Below are 15,131 nucleotides of genomic sequence, written 5' to 3' on the forward strand. Positions count from 1 at the left end.
ATATATATGACACAAATACGTAATACATAACAGATACACATGGTACACACTTATATATTATAAGAGTTTTCCGTATCTACGCAATAGTCATTTTAATAAAAATTTTAAGGAATAGCTACATTTGCAGAGCCTCTCAATGCTCATTAAACCGTTTTTATGAATAATAAGTAAAATGAAGAATAGATTAAAAAAAAAAAAAACAAAGAATTATGCAAAATAAAGAAGTACATTTTTTATATTTTAACTAATAAAAAAATGAAGAGTATGATTAAAAACGACTCTTAATTATAAAATTCGATTTGTTTTTGCAAATAATATGATAGTGAATAAAAATAAAAGCTAGAAGTAGTAACTACGTAACCTTTCAATTCATTCATAATATAATACAATTAAAAAAAAAAATCTAAGATGAATATAAATCAATCTAAAAGATATGTTCTGAATTTTTTTTACTTTTTTTTCCTCTTTCTAGTTTGGACGTAAATACAGATTCAATACTTGGATTATATATTATTATCAACAAAAATCGAAATGATTGGATTGTGACAATCCTTACTCAAATCTTGACTGAATTTAATTTGAGGTGTTAAATTTTTTCTTAATTCTAATCAAATTTAATTAAATCATAAGACTTTACGAACTTAAAGTCACTCAAGTTAGATCCATAAATCTATGAAGTTGCATCTTTTTAGATTAAAAGGTAAAATAAAATTTTCTCCAAATTTTATGATTTAAAAATTCATATAATATTAACAAATATCTTTACAATATATGTTAAAATTAAAAAATAAAAATAATTTTATAATCTATAAATTTATAAAATATTAATATATCATTGCCATATGTATGTGCGTAGCACAAGTTGAATGATGGAATATAATCACCAAACTTACAATCGTAAAATTGGATTAAGAATAGAGCGTATGGTATAGATTAAAAGTGTAATTGTAAAATTTTTTAGTTTGTAGTATTAATAGATATATAAATGGGATAATTACACCTATTAGAATTTTGAAAAAATAATTATATAATAATAAAAAACATTGGTATAATTTTAATTATTAATATTTATAGAAAAATTATATACAAATTACTTGATATGACTGATTGATAATTAAAGAAGATATGAAAAAAAAAAAATGAATTTAATTTTTAAATTTGAATAGTATTATATATATATAATTTTTTTTACTAATTTATAATTATTTTCCAAAACTTCATTGATTTGACAATATAATCTACCCAATTGTTTTCCATTTTGGGTTTGTGTCTTTCTTTGTATTTATCAACCAGAAGGTAACGTAGCAAAAGAGTTGTGGAGAGAGAGAGAGAGAGAGAGAGAGAGAGAGGTGGTGTTTGGACTCTGAAGCAGTTACAGGAGCCATGGCGGCGACTAGAGGGATGGTTTTGTACCTATTGTCTGGCTTCTCTATTGCTGTTCTATCAGTTCTCTATATCAGCGACTACCCAAGTCATACCAACGCTTACTCACCTCATCTTTCTTCTCTAAACAATACTCTTTTGCATTACCCATATGGATCTGAATCCAAAGTTTGGCCTGTAAGTCCTCTCTCTCTGTCTCTCTCTCGCTCTCTCATACTTATACATTTACATATGAACGCATATATATGAGTGTCTGTGTGTTGTCTGTTCTTGTGAGAATGTTTTGCTTAATGGGTTTTTGTTTTTATCGCAGGAATTGAAATTTAGTTGGAGAATTGTGCTGGCGACAGTGATAGGGTTCTTGGGATCGGCATGTGGAACGGTGGGTGGTGTTGGTGGGGGTGGCATTTTTGTCCCAATGCTTACTTTGATTGTTGGATTTGATACCAAGTCTGCTGCTGCTCTTTCCAAATGTATCTCCTTCTCTCTCTTCCCCAATCTCTCTCATACTTGTGTATGTGTATGTGTACATATACTTGATTAGTGTGCTATGAAAATCAATAAGTTGAATGTAGAAGAAGGAAAAAAAAAATTGAAGTTATCAAATTTTGAAATTCAAAGTTAAATTTTGAGGTAGTTATATTGAGGCAATTTGGGAATGAAAACAGGTGTGACAATTCACACCAATTGAGTTGGATAGAAAAATCACGTCTAGAGAGAATTGCTACGCACTAATCGGGCCTTTCTTTTCTTTATGTAATAGTTTTTGCTTTATATTTCTCTAAAGAGCCTTCCGAGATGGACCCTTTTTGATAAGGCTTCAAATCTTGTCCTGTTTGCCCAATTCATTGACTTAGGGGTGGCTTTTAAACCTCGAGTTTACTTTCCTGGGGTGGGTCTAAAGGGGCCTAGGATAAATTCTTGATTATCAAAAAAAGAAAAAAAATGTTGATTAAGATTGGATTTGTGTGGTATGGTTTGCAGGTATGATAATGGGGGCTTCAGCATCATCAGTTTGGTACAATTTAAGGGTGCCTCATCCATGCAGAGAAGTGCCCATTCTAGACTATGATTTGGCACTTCTGTTCCAGCCCATGCTAATGCTAGGCATCACCATTGGTGTGGCTCTCAGTGTTGTCTTCCCTTATTGGCTCATCACTGTGCTCATCATTATTCTATTCTTGGGTATGCAATCTTTATTTTCCAAACCCAAGATCATTGGTTCTTAACATATGCTAATCTATTTTATTTGCCACTTGCATCTTTCTTCTTATTCTTAATTTTGTTTTCCAAGCTTAGTTTATTTATTATTTTAATGAACATCAATTATTAGTTATTGATAATTATTTATGTGCCCCTGTTGAGACTCTGTTTATATCTAACATTTTTTTCTCCTTTTTCCCTTTTTATTATTTTATTAATAGGGACATCATCAAGGTCTTTTTTCAAGGGTATCGAGATGTGGAAGGAAGAGACTATTTTGAAGGTTAGTTGTTGGACCTTATCGGATTTGCTTATCTTAAATAATCCACTGTTATAGTTAATAATAGGCAGCTAAACCTACTTATTGGAAAAGATTGCAATTTAAATATCCTTAAAAAATAGCAAAAACAAACAGTAAATCTTGGTTTTATAATAGAAAAATAGTATTAGATACAATACAATTAAATTTAGATGATTCCTTATTGTTACTTTTCTTTTCTGGGAAAAAAATGCAGAAAGAATTGGTGCAGCAACAAGAAACTGTAGTTAACTCTCGCGGTGAATGTAAGTCATTCTGGAAAATTCATGAATTTTGTAAAGATTAAGAGCTAAATCTCTTTCGGTATTCATTTCTAATGACTTTCATGCTCTTGTGCTTTTTTCTCCTGTCTTCAGTATTAATTGATACAGAGTATGAGCCATTGATTCCTAGAGAGGAGAAAACAGCAATGGTGAGCAAAGCCTACTTTTACATCTTCTGTGTTTCCAATTTTATAATTAGCGATGCTAAATGTTACTTTTTCTTCAGCAAATTTTACGTTTTAACCTGAGGTGGAAAAGGATTCTGGTGCTTCTCCTTTTATGGGCTTCTTTTCTTCTTCTTCAGATCATTAAGGCAAGTCCATTCTCTTTCTAGATAAACATGTATAATCCTGGCTTTCAATTGCTGTTTTGGAGGGCTTAGCTTTTTGTACTTAAACTTATGTTCGTGCCAGTCTATCCATTGTCCATTGTCGACTGTCAGTCCACAGAGCTTACTAGGATGGATTGCTTCACCACAAAACCTAACAAATCTCCTCAAGGAAACCACCCTTGGTGACTCGAACCTGGACTTGGGCTCACATACCACTTGTACCTTCTGTCTTGATATTTGCAAGCCTTGTTGATGAAGAGCTTTTAATTCTAATACTAACTCATCAAGCTCAATGACTCAATGGTCAACTAAAAATAAAATTACAACTCAATTAGGACTCGTTTTTTCAGCAGTGTTGCCAATCCTAGTCTAAAGACACTAAGGCCATATTTGTTTGTGCTTATTAACTTTATAATTTATCCAATTAACCTCTCCTTAGTCCCCTTTTGGTGTCTCACCCCCTCTTGGGATTCAATAGTCTCCATATGGGCCATGTCTGGGTGAACTAATAGTCCTGACCTAAATTTTCGTAGTCAAACGTGTGATATGTATTTTGATGAATTATTAATCCAATCCCAAGGCATGTCCGCCCTAATAAACATGGCCAGTATTTTCATTTGTGTATTATGTGTCTTGATTGGAATTTTTGATATTGTTGATACTGGATGTGCAGAATGATGTGGCAGTTTGCAGTACATGGTATTGGCTAATTTTCTTATTACAGGTATTTGAATGGTAGTTAATGACTATCATGGTATTTTTTTTCTCTTTTTTGTTTTCTCCTTGAATTTGGAGGCCAATCTCAGAGCCTTTAGTTCTGCTTTTCAGTTCCCTTTAGCATTTGGAGTGTTTGGGTTTGAAGGTATTAAATTGTACAAAGAAAGCAAGCAGAGGAGGATAGAGGGGAACACAGAATCAGTATGTGAAGCTACGCTTGAATGGACCCCAATCCAACTAGCATTCTGTGGACTCTGTGGTATCTTGGGAGGCACTGTTGGGGGCCTACTGGGATCTGGCGGTGGATTCATTCTCGGTCCGCTCCTCCTTGAGATCGGTGTCATCCCCCAGGTATGATCATCATATCTCAAATGTATCATAATGCCATTTTCAAAGGAAACTGAAATAGAAAACTTAAATTGCATGAAGCTGTTTAGCAGTGAAATTTCGCATTCCTTCAAAATCCTTTTTCGTCCATCTTCTCCCGAATTATTTCCAAATTTCTCAATCAACTTTTGGGGGGAATCAAAGGGACTACAAGAATGCTGCAACTTTCATTTTGGACCACACGGTGGTGTAACTCTCACTATAATTAGATGGAGATTTGCATCCGATATTATGGTTGTGAAGTTGACAATTTTCTTTTCCATTCCCCGATTTCATGAATGTTTTTGGAATATTCAGAATTATGAGTAACATAGCTCCAACATTATTTGCAATTGACACAATGAGTTGTGAAGTTCAGCATTATTGTAACTGTCACTATAGTTGGATGGAGATTGGCATCTATAATATTATGGTTGAAAAATTTCCTATTTTCTTTTCCATTCCCCTATTTCATGATTTTTTTTTTTTGGGGGGGAATATTCGGAATTATGAGTAAGAACACTATTTTGTTTTTTTCTTCAATGAATTGATACGATGAATAACCCCTTTTTCATTTTCCTTTCACAGGTTGCCAGCGCGACAGCAACGTTTGTGATGCTGTTCTCATCATCCTTATCTGTGGTGGAGTTCTACCTCCTCAAAAGGTTCCCTATTCCATACGGTATATTCTCAGTCTCATCCCTTTGCATTAATTTTCATATATAACAAAAATAATTTTTAAATCAAATAATTTCTCTTTATCTAACACAACTTGCTTAAAATTTAATCAGCATACCGTCATTTGAATAATTATTATTATTATGCAGCTTTGTACCTCATATCAGTTTCAGTTTTGGCCGGCTTCTGGGGACAATTCTTTATAAGAAAACTCGTTGCTTTTCTAAAAAGAGCTTCATTAATTGTGTTCATTCTCTCAGCTGTTATCTTTGCCAGTGCTCTAATAATGGGTAAGTGCAACGAACAATTCTCTGACCTGGGACTTCTTTGAAACGTCCACCAACGATGAAAGCCTAACATGGGTTGTTTCTTTTCTGGAAATTTTGTTCACAGGGGTGGTCGGCATTGATAAAAGTATCAAAATGATTCACAATCACGAGTTCATGGGATTCTTAGGATTTTGTAGCAGTCAATGATATACAAAATGTGAAGGTAAGGAATATTCATATATATGCATAGAAATAAGTGTTGAGTGTTGGTCAATGCCTAATTGACCATTCTCAACAATGCTATGATAAAATAGATGTTTCTTTGTGTTTGATTGTAAGGGTGGCTGTGCGGAGTGTTAGCTAGTCGTTACCACCACCACTGTCACCACCATTGCTGCCTCATTAGTTTTCCATTCATTGCAGCATTGATTCTTCCCATGTATTGGATATTCATTCAAGATTCTTAATAAAAGAGAATGTTTGAGTTTTTTTTTTTTTTTTGTGTGTACCAATGCTTTTCTTAACGTTCTCCCTATAATGTTATTTTTCACAATTTTGATATAATTATACAGTACTTTTAAATATAACGTTCATATCATAACATTTTGGCCAATACTATTAGTTATTCTTTAGTGAAAAAGGATAATAAATTAAAGTAATTTCATTAACACGGTTAAAGTTGCTATTACTTGCTATGACTTTTCTATAATTCTAGAGAGATTGGTGTAATTTATTCTAAACTAAAATTGTGTGATAATTATATAACTCAGTTGGTCTAATCTGGGATTTGGGTCTGTTGGTTGTGATTTTGCTTTCTTTGTTTTCAGTTTTTGTGTTTTGCAAAATAGAACCATGAAAATTTCAAAAACAATAAAAAAAAATATTGAGTGTGAAAATAGTTTTTGAAAAATTGAATACAATTTTTGATAATTCTTAAAAATTGATTTTCTGTCAAAAAATTTGAAAATCATTTGCCAAATAATTTTTATGTATTGAAAAAAACAATATTATAGAACTAAAAATATAAAAACAACCAAATATGTCGTTGATTTTGCACTACTAAGATAATTGTATGTCACACTCAAAGTTGCTATATATATAAATCAAGGTATCAATTAGCTTGTTTGGTTTCATAACTCATGATTCACTTTGCAGAAAATTAAAAAAAATTATTTTCCGTGTTTTTTTTACTGAATGTTTTTAATATTTTAAGTAATTTTTTTAATTTTTAGATATACTTAACATAAATACACTTAAAAAGTATAATATTTGTGTAAAAATCTTTAAAAAACTTACTAAATACCAAAAATATATAAATAAATAAATAAACTAAAATTTAGTACATTTTTCGTATTCTTGTGTATTTATTAATTTTTAAAAATATTTTGTTACAAATATTTTAGTTTTTAGATATATCTAAGTAAAGTGTATCTAAAAAAGTTATAAATAAAAAAAAATGTTTAAAATTTTAAAAATATTCACTAAAAAAATACGAAAAATAAAAATACTTAATTTTCAGATAATTGAATTTAGAAAATTGAAACCAAATATAGTGAATAATTGTCATAATCATAGCCATGGATACAAATGAAGTGGGGATGTGGATATGATTTAATGCTGTCTATAGTTTGTTAGAAAAATTGCTAATCAATCCCTCTTCAAGTTGGTTGGTATGACATGTGCTTTTTCTTCTTCCCCTCCAACCCCTCTTGAATTGAAGGAACTTGCAAATTCACCCACTCTTTTTAAAGGTTTCTTTGCATAAAAGTTATTAGTATCATTGATGATAATAACATTCACAAATACATTTTCACCTTCAATTTTTGTGGGACTGAGATGTGTTTGTGGTATTATAATTACAACTGACACTGAATAATTTTCACTCTTTAAAAACATTTTTGGGGTTAGACTTTATTTCTAATTATTTCTTCTTTTTTAACAAATAGATGCATTGTGCTCTAATAAAATTTTGATATATATATATATATATATATAGATGTATAGTATTACTTTTTTACAAAAAAAAAAAAAAAAAGGTTATCAAGAATCAGCTAAAGAAGGAGGTCCATTCCATTTAGGTTCGAGAAAATGCTTTCATAGAAATATCGGCCTGGTATTTTATTTTGTTATGTTTTTTATTATTTTGTATGCTGAAATGTGTTAATTTTTTGAATTAATTAATTGTTCAACAGTTGAAATTGTTTTATGTTTTTTGTTGCTAAAATTGGATTAAATTTTTGAATATTGAAAAAATCGCTCCTTTTTTTTTTTTCCGTATGTTTCCCTGAAATTCACGTATTCAAATTGAAAGACTCGAGTTGAGTTGGATGGAGAAAGTCAACATTAGAACAATATCATTGGTTTAAAATAGATATTACAAATCTAAATTATTATTATTATTATTATTTAATCATAAAAAAGGAAGTTCTGTGGTGTCATCACTGCCTCCGTAGGCCCAGGCCCCGAGGTAACCAGTTGACAACCTGACTTAACCCAACCCATAGGAAGGAACCTACTACCGAGGTACCAATGGAGCCCCGGGATAACCAGTTGACAGCCTGGCTTGACCCAATCCATAGGAAGGGACCTACTACCGAGACACCAATGGAATTCAACTATACGTCATAGGCCGCCGAGAGTTCGAACCGGAGTACAGAGAGGGAGTTCTCAAAGAGAACATTTCCACCTCTCCCAAAATTTGACCCTAAATCATGCTTGTAGAGACGAGTTACTTTCTCCACCAGGTCACCACCCGACAGTTACAAATCTAAATTATTGCCAAGACGTTATGTTACATCATAAGTATGGACCAAATTGATATTTGTACCACGTGGTTGATTAAGGAATTAAAAGTGATATTGATGTGGAGGAAATATGTGGGGCTCACCATATTGTTAATTTGTTGGTCGATTGAGATATAAGAAGGAAGGTATTGAAAGTGGAGAATATGTGGGTTTATCGAATAATTCATTTCGGAGTATGCTTTGCAGGAGTTGGAGTGCCTGTGCAGCTAACATAGTAGGCAATGTTGTGCGGTCTTACGAATTTATTTTAAAATTTATTTTAATAATTTAAATTGTTCATATTTTAAAATACATTGAGTAAAACATACCTGTAAAAAATTAAATTAATCGAATATCGTTAATCCTTTTATCCACTCGCATTTGTATTTATTTTAATATTTTAAATTACAATTTCATTTATTTTTAAAGATATAAATGTAAGTGGATAAAAGGGTTAACGGTATCCGATTAACTTAATATTTTACTAGTATGTTCTACTCGATGTACTCTAAAATGTGAACGGTTCAGATTATCAAAACGGATCCCGATATAAGTCCATAGGGCCGCACAGCAGTGCCTGATGTGTTGGGTGCATAGCAGGTACCCCAACTCCTATTTTGCATAACTTATCTCTTATAATTTTATTCATAATCTTATCATATATCGAACCCTCATAAAATCCTAAATTTCACGAATCATCTAATCAATTTTGTTAGTAAAAATTATATTAACTCCCAATCAACAGGAATTAAACAACAATTTAAACTAAATAATTAAACAAGAGCAATCAAGTGATTGTGTTTTTTATTTAAATGCCTCGAAAGAATGAGAATTTTTTTGAAACAAAGTTACAATCGACAAGAATGAGAAAGTAAACAAATGATGATTTCAAGATGAAACCATCGAAGTTCACAAAAGTTATAAATTACAGAAATAACTACTCCTGAATTGATGAACTACTCCTAACATAAAAGCTAATCTAAAACCTAAATATTGTTGTTGATTCCTCCCTCTTTGCAAATGCTTTGGTTTTTATATCTTTATTCTTTTATAGAGGTCTCACTTGCATATGGAGATTTATTAATCACTTTATTTTTCATCAGTCAATCTTATTAACATCATATGATAGAAAGATAGTATTATAATTTAATTTAAAGTGTAAAGTTAATTGCTCAATTATATGTGAAAAGGTCCAAATAAAATTTTAGTAAAAATATATAAATACTAAGTATAATTAACCCTTTCAACTTTAATTTTAAATTATTTTTTATAAAAATTTTAAGTTTTGATAAAATCTAAACCATATGATTTTTTAACGTTCCTTGTGAAACCTCACACCGTAAACTTGTCAAAGCTCTCTATTAAATCTAAAAACAAATTGTATTTGATATTTAACGACTTATATTTGTAATCTTCAGGAGAAGCGTTTGAAATTGAATGAAAGTTCATAAATCTTGTCCACTTTATGTTATGAGTAAAACTTGAGTAATTTTTATGAGTATGTATGTAGCACAAAAAAGGAAACATCTAACCCTTTTGTCACAAATTCCTCAATCTATTTACTATTATTATGAAAGTATGAACCTGTTATATTTTTTACTTTTTTTAAATTCTAATTTTATCTTCTCAAATTTATTATATTTTTTAAAAGTCATAAAAAGTCTTATATAAGTCAATTATCTCTTTATTTTTAGAGTTGAATACTCAAAAACGATATATCTGCTACCAAGAGTCCTATATAAATATAAACAAATAGTCTCCCTTCTTATAAAAAATTAAAAAAAAATCTTTTTATTTTTTACATTGATGATGATTAAAAAACAAAAAGAAATATTCTTTTTTAGGGATGGCCATTTTGGTTCGATCTACAGAGGTCTGCCCATACTCGCCTGAATGAGATGGATTTTACCCTACTCAACACTGAGGTGGGGCGGAGGTAGATTATATCTTGATCACCCCTAACAAGGATGGGACGGGTATTACCTCCCCCAAAAGGAATACTAAAAGTCTGTAATTTTGTTTAAATATAAATAAATAATAATTCCAAAAATCTCACTATTTATATATATATATGCATATATATGGAAACAAAAGAAATTTGTGTATTAATGATTTAAATGGTTATAAATTTTTTTGGTTATTTGAAATATGGTTTGGTATCCGCAGGAACAGGGATGTGATTAAAAAATTCCACCCATAGAGGGGGGCTGGGACAGGGGCGGGGGATGACAAACCCGCCCCAAACTCGCCCCATGACCATCCCTACTCTTTTTTATTTCCTGCGTTTGCTTTTATACTAATATATATATATATATGTATATAATATTTACAACTATCCATAATGGATCAAATCACTGTCTTATTATTTAAATTCTTCAGTTGAGTATGTATTTATTTATTGCTTAGTTCTATTTTGGATAAATATCAATTTACCCATAAAATCTCTATACTCTTTTGGCAATTGAGTTAAAAGCTAGTTTATGCACTTTTTGGCTTTTCTGAGTCACTCATCTCTTTATTTTTTCGCACATTTTTTTCAAACAAAAATCAAAAAAGGCCAAAATGTTCAACTTTTAACCTACTTTCAAAATAGGCTCACATATCAATTTAAAATACACACATAATTATAGTACTAACTATTAATAAAAAAATCACGTATCACCTGTAACGAACGTACCCAACCACTAGTAATATTAAAGGCACAAAAAAAAGTATAAAGAAATGTGCACAAAAATTTAAATGTAACCTAGATTCATTCTAGGTACACCCAAAATGAATCTGAGCTGCACGTTCAATTTTTATTTTTATTTTTATTTTTATTTTTATTTTATTTTATTTTATTTTTTATGTAAGGTAGGGGTGGCCTTAGCCCAATGGCCTGTCAGTTCAACCTGATAGTTTTAAGGTTTGGAAAAAATTATTTTGCCCATAAAGTCGGATTAGGTTGAAATTTTGTGCTCATTTAATAACCAGAATGTGCTTGAAATAAAGTATTCTAGCCCAACCCAATCTAATTTAACCTGTCCATTTATGAAATATTAATTATAATTTTATATTATTTTATAAAAAAGTACAAAGAAATATATAACACAAAAAGTATATATTTACGTCTTTTTAAGGCTTAAATTAAAATATTTATTTATTTTATTATTGAATTTTGTTAATAATCTAAATTCAAATATTAAATTAAAAAAACTAAATAATTTAATATCCTTTAAATTTTAAAAAGTAATAATAAAAATAAAAGCTCGTATCTATTTAATCAAATGGGTAGCTTAGCTTAGTCCCAAGGAGGTTATGAGTTCAATTCTCCTTAGGAGTTGAATTAAGAGAGTGCAAGCACTTAGATGCTTTGTCAAGGGTAGAGAGATTTTCTTTCATAAGTGCTAATCTAACAACTAACATTTACCGATCCAACAAAAAAAAAAAAAAAAGTGGATGGATTTGGGATTTAAATTTTTTTTTAAATTGGATTTAGGAGGGGTAGATTAGGCCTGATGTGAAGCTCAACCGGGCTTGAAATGATACGTTTCGTGACTACATAGTGCAAGCTTGACCCGAACCTCTAATTTTTGACCTTTTTTTGTGTTTATGTGGTTGACACTTTTCTTTTTCTATTGTTCATGGAGTGGAATTAAGTGGGCTTCTTTTGGGGATAGAATGGGTTTGGTTGGGAGACTTGGCTGCTTATGGTGGTTTTGAAATTGGGCTAATCTACTGCCTAGGATTGGTTTGGAATGACTTTTTAATTTTTTTTGGCTATTTTAATCTGAGTTAAAAAGCTTGGTTTGGAAAGAATTTTTTGATTTTTTGACTTTTTGATTTTTTTTTGTGAGAGAAAAGTATAATGATTATGGGTTAGATGTGATGTTTTATTTTTTGTGATTAAAATAACCTATTTTGTTTTTTATGTCTAAAATAGTCAAAAAAACTCCATATTCTTCTTTCCAAACGGTGCCTTAAGTTTGGGAGATTCTATTTACACTCAAAAAAATCATTACTGTTTAATTTTTTAATACATTTTATTAAATTATTTAAAATTATAATGTATTTTCAATATCCTTTATATTTATTTTTTCAAATTACCTTTTAAGATACACTTAAATAGTAAACAAATTAAAAATCTCAAAGCCTTCAATTTTCTTATCAATATGTATGTGTGCAGCAATGGGTACGTCAGTCTGCAACACAACAGAAATGTTGTGGACTTCTTGGTTGGTTCCAATGATTGTGGTGGCTAACGTGGATATGTTTGTTGGTATCATGTTTGTCAACAATTGCCCTATATTTTAGATTTGATTCATTGGTATATTTATCATTTTTTGGTTGAAATTTCTAATTAAAAGAATCCATTCCAGTCGCAGGTTGAAGTGAGAGATGGTTTGTTGGTTTGAAGAGAGAGAGAGGAGAAAAAGTAATGATGATGATACTGGTGAGTTTTTACTGTGGTAAATTGAAGTTTTAGGATGACGGGAAGATAAAGAGAAAAGAATTAAAATTTGCAAAAAAAGATAAACACTTCATTTGGATGGAGGGGTAAGGTCAAAAAGAAAAGAAATTGTGAGAATAGAAAATTCTTAACTTGTTTGGATGGTTAAAGTAAGGGAGAAATTATAAAGTGTTGTTTGATAACACTTACGTTTTTAGTTTTCTATTTATATTTACAAAAATTTTAAAAATTTAAATAAAAATTTGTTTGGTAAAATTTTTGATTTATAAATCAGTGATCTCAGTTTATAAATTTGGCTAAAAAAATGAAAACACAAAAAATGTGTTTCCGTTTTGAATTTTGAGTTTTTTTTTTTTTTACCACTCAACACTAGCCACCGCCCGCCATCATTTTCCACCACCGTCTTCCACCACCACCACCACTCACCACCCACCCCTCGCCGCCGCCACCACCGCCACCACCCACCACCCACCTGCCATCCACTCGCCACCACCCACCACCCACCACCCGCTACTACCATCCATCGCCCGCCACCACCACAACCACCCGCCACCTACTTGCCACCACCACTCACCACCCACCTGCCACCACTATCCATCCACCACCACCAGCCGCCTGCCACCCACCCGCCACCACCACCCACCACCCCCCCACCACCACAACTCACTCGCTACCACTTACTACCCGCCAGCGTCACCCACCCACCCACCCACCACCCACTCGTTATTACCCACCACCTGCCACCGTCACCCACCTACCCACCACCACCCCCCACCACCTGCCATCCACCACCCACCCGCCACCACCACCACCACCACTCACTCGCTACCACCCGCCACCGTCACCCACCCACCCACCATCACCACCCGCCATCCGCCACCCACCTGCCACCACCACCATCACCACCACCACCACCACCACCTACTCGTTACCACCCACCACCCGCCACTGTCACCCACCCACCCACCATCACCACCCACCACCACCCGCCATCTGCCACCCACCTGCTACCGCCGCCGTCACCCACCCACCATCACCCGCCATCCGCCACCCACCTGCTACCGCCACCCGCCACCCACCACACACTACCCGCCACCACCACCCACTCGCTACCACCCACCACTAGCCACCGTCACCCACCCACCACCACCACCTGCAACCACCCGCCACCACTTGCCATACGCCACCCACCTGCCACTACCAGCACCACCTGCCACCGCCACCACCCATTCGCTACCACCCACCACCCGCCACCGTCACCCACCCACCCACCCACCGCCACCAGCTACCTACCACCCACCGTCACCACTTTCCACCACCGTCTTCCGCCACCACTTGCTACCACTTACCATTTCTCACTCTTTTTTATATTTTTAAATTTTTTTAAACATTTTGTCAATTACCAAACGTGCTTGTAGTTTGTGTTTTTCTAAAAATAAACAAAAAAAAAACAAAAACCAATTTATAAAATTTTTATAAATATAAACTGAAAACGTAAACGTTACCAACGCACCTTAAGAAATTGTGAGAAAATAACTTTCACCAAAGTTGAGTTTTGTTTCTCACCAAAAGTTATGAAATTTGGTGACCAAAAAAAATGGGTTTAATGAAACTTTTTTGAAATACTAAAATTACTCTATGTTGGGAGAAGCTAAAAAAAATAGATTATTAATATAGAAGGTTATTCTGATAAAATAAAATAAAATACTTTCTTTTCTCCTCTTATTTACTCTATCCAAACAAAATAGGTGAAAAATCACATTCTGATATCCTTTATTCATTCAAATACAATGGTGAGAAACCATTATCATTTCCTTTCTTTTCTCAATTAGGTGAGAAATCATTTCTTTTAGTTTTTTACCTCATGATCCAAATGGAATGAAAAAAACTTGAATATGAAAAATATGTATAAGTGACTATAATGTATCATAAGAAAACAATACATATTTTATTTTAAAATTTAATATGTATTATCCTTATTACATTAGAGTATAATAAAAATTAAAATTTTAGTTGGACTTACTCAATTACTATTTGAGTGCAAATAAAATCACCTAATAAGTTGGGTGATTTTCAATACATCCCAAAATGTTTTCTTAACTCAAAATGTTTTCCAATATCACCGCCCCTCTTTCCGCGGGGGGGGGGGGGGGGGGGACAACTATTTGCCCATGATTAAGTTAATTTTTCAAAATATATTTAGATGCATTAGCAATACTCCATCGCAACTTGGGCATTGTCGGATCACGAGTTCAAACCATAAAAATAATCTCTTTACATTCAAGATAAAGCTGCATATATCTGACATTTACAGACTGAAAATAGGGGCAAAGAAAATATATCAAATAATGGATGAAATAACAGTGGTC

At 32.5% G+C, this 15,131-nt stretch overlaps 1 protein-coding gene across 1 annotated transcript; it reads left to right on the forward strand.

The window, feature by feature from the left end:
- Positions 1–876: 876 nt before the first annotated feature.
- On the forward strand, positions 877–6,024 carry LOC114290028 (Sulfite exporter TauE/SafE family protein). Its single transcript, XM_028233903.2, has 12 exons — positions 877–1,560; positions 1,697–1,856; positions 2,368–2,568; positions 2,808–2,869; positions 3,102–3,150; positions 3,262–3,317; positions 3,395–3,481; positions 4,173–4,223; positions 4,328–4,567; positions 5,171–5,264; positions 5,410–5,550; positions 5,654–6,024. Exons 1-12 carry the CDS (start codon positions 1,384–1,386, stop codon positions 5,734–5,736), a joined length of 1,401 nt encoding a protein of 466 aa, XP_028089704.2. The 5' UTR covers positions 877–1,383; the 3' UTR covers positions 5,737–6,024.
- Positions 6,025–15,131: the final 9,107 nt, after the last annotated feature.

The sequence above is a fragment of the Camellia sinensis genome, chromosome 3 (assembly GCF_055761805.1).
Source record: "Camellia sinensis isolate YWXY chromosome 3, ASM5576180v1, whole genome shotgun sequence".
NCBI classification, from domain to species: Eukaryota; Viridiplantae; Streptophyta; class Magnoliopsida; order Ericales; family Theaceae; genus Camellia; species Camellia sinensis.

Coding starts and splice junctions, on each gene's coding strand:
- LOC114290028 (XM_028233903.2), top strand. CDS start 1,384: ATGGCGGCGACTAGAGGGATGGTTTTGTACCTATTGTCTGGCTTCTCT. Junction 2,870..3,101: donor AGGAAGAGACTATTTTGAAG/GTTAGTTGTTGG, acceptor AAAAAAATGCAG/AAAGAATTGGTGCAGCAACA. Junction 3,318..3,394: donor GAGAGGAGAAAACAGCAATG/GTGAGCAAAGCC, acceptor CTTTTTCTTCAG/CAAATTTTACGTTTTAACCT.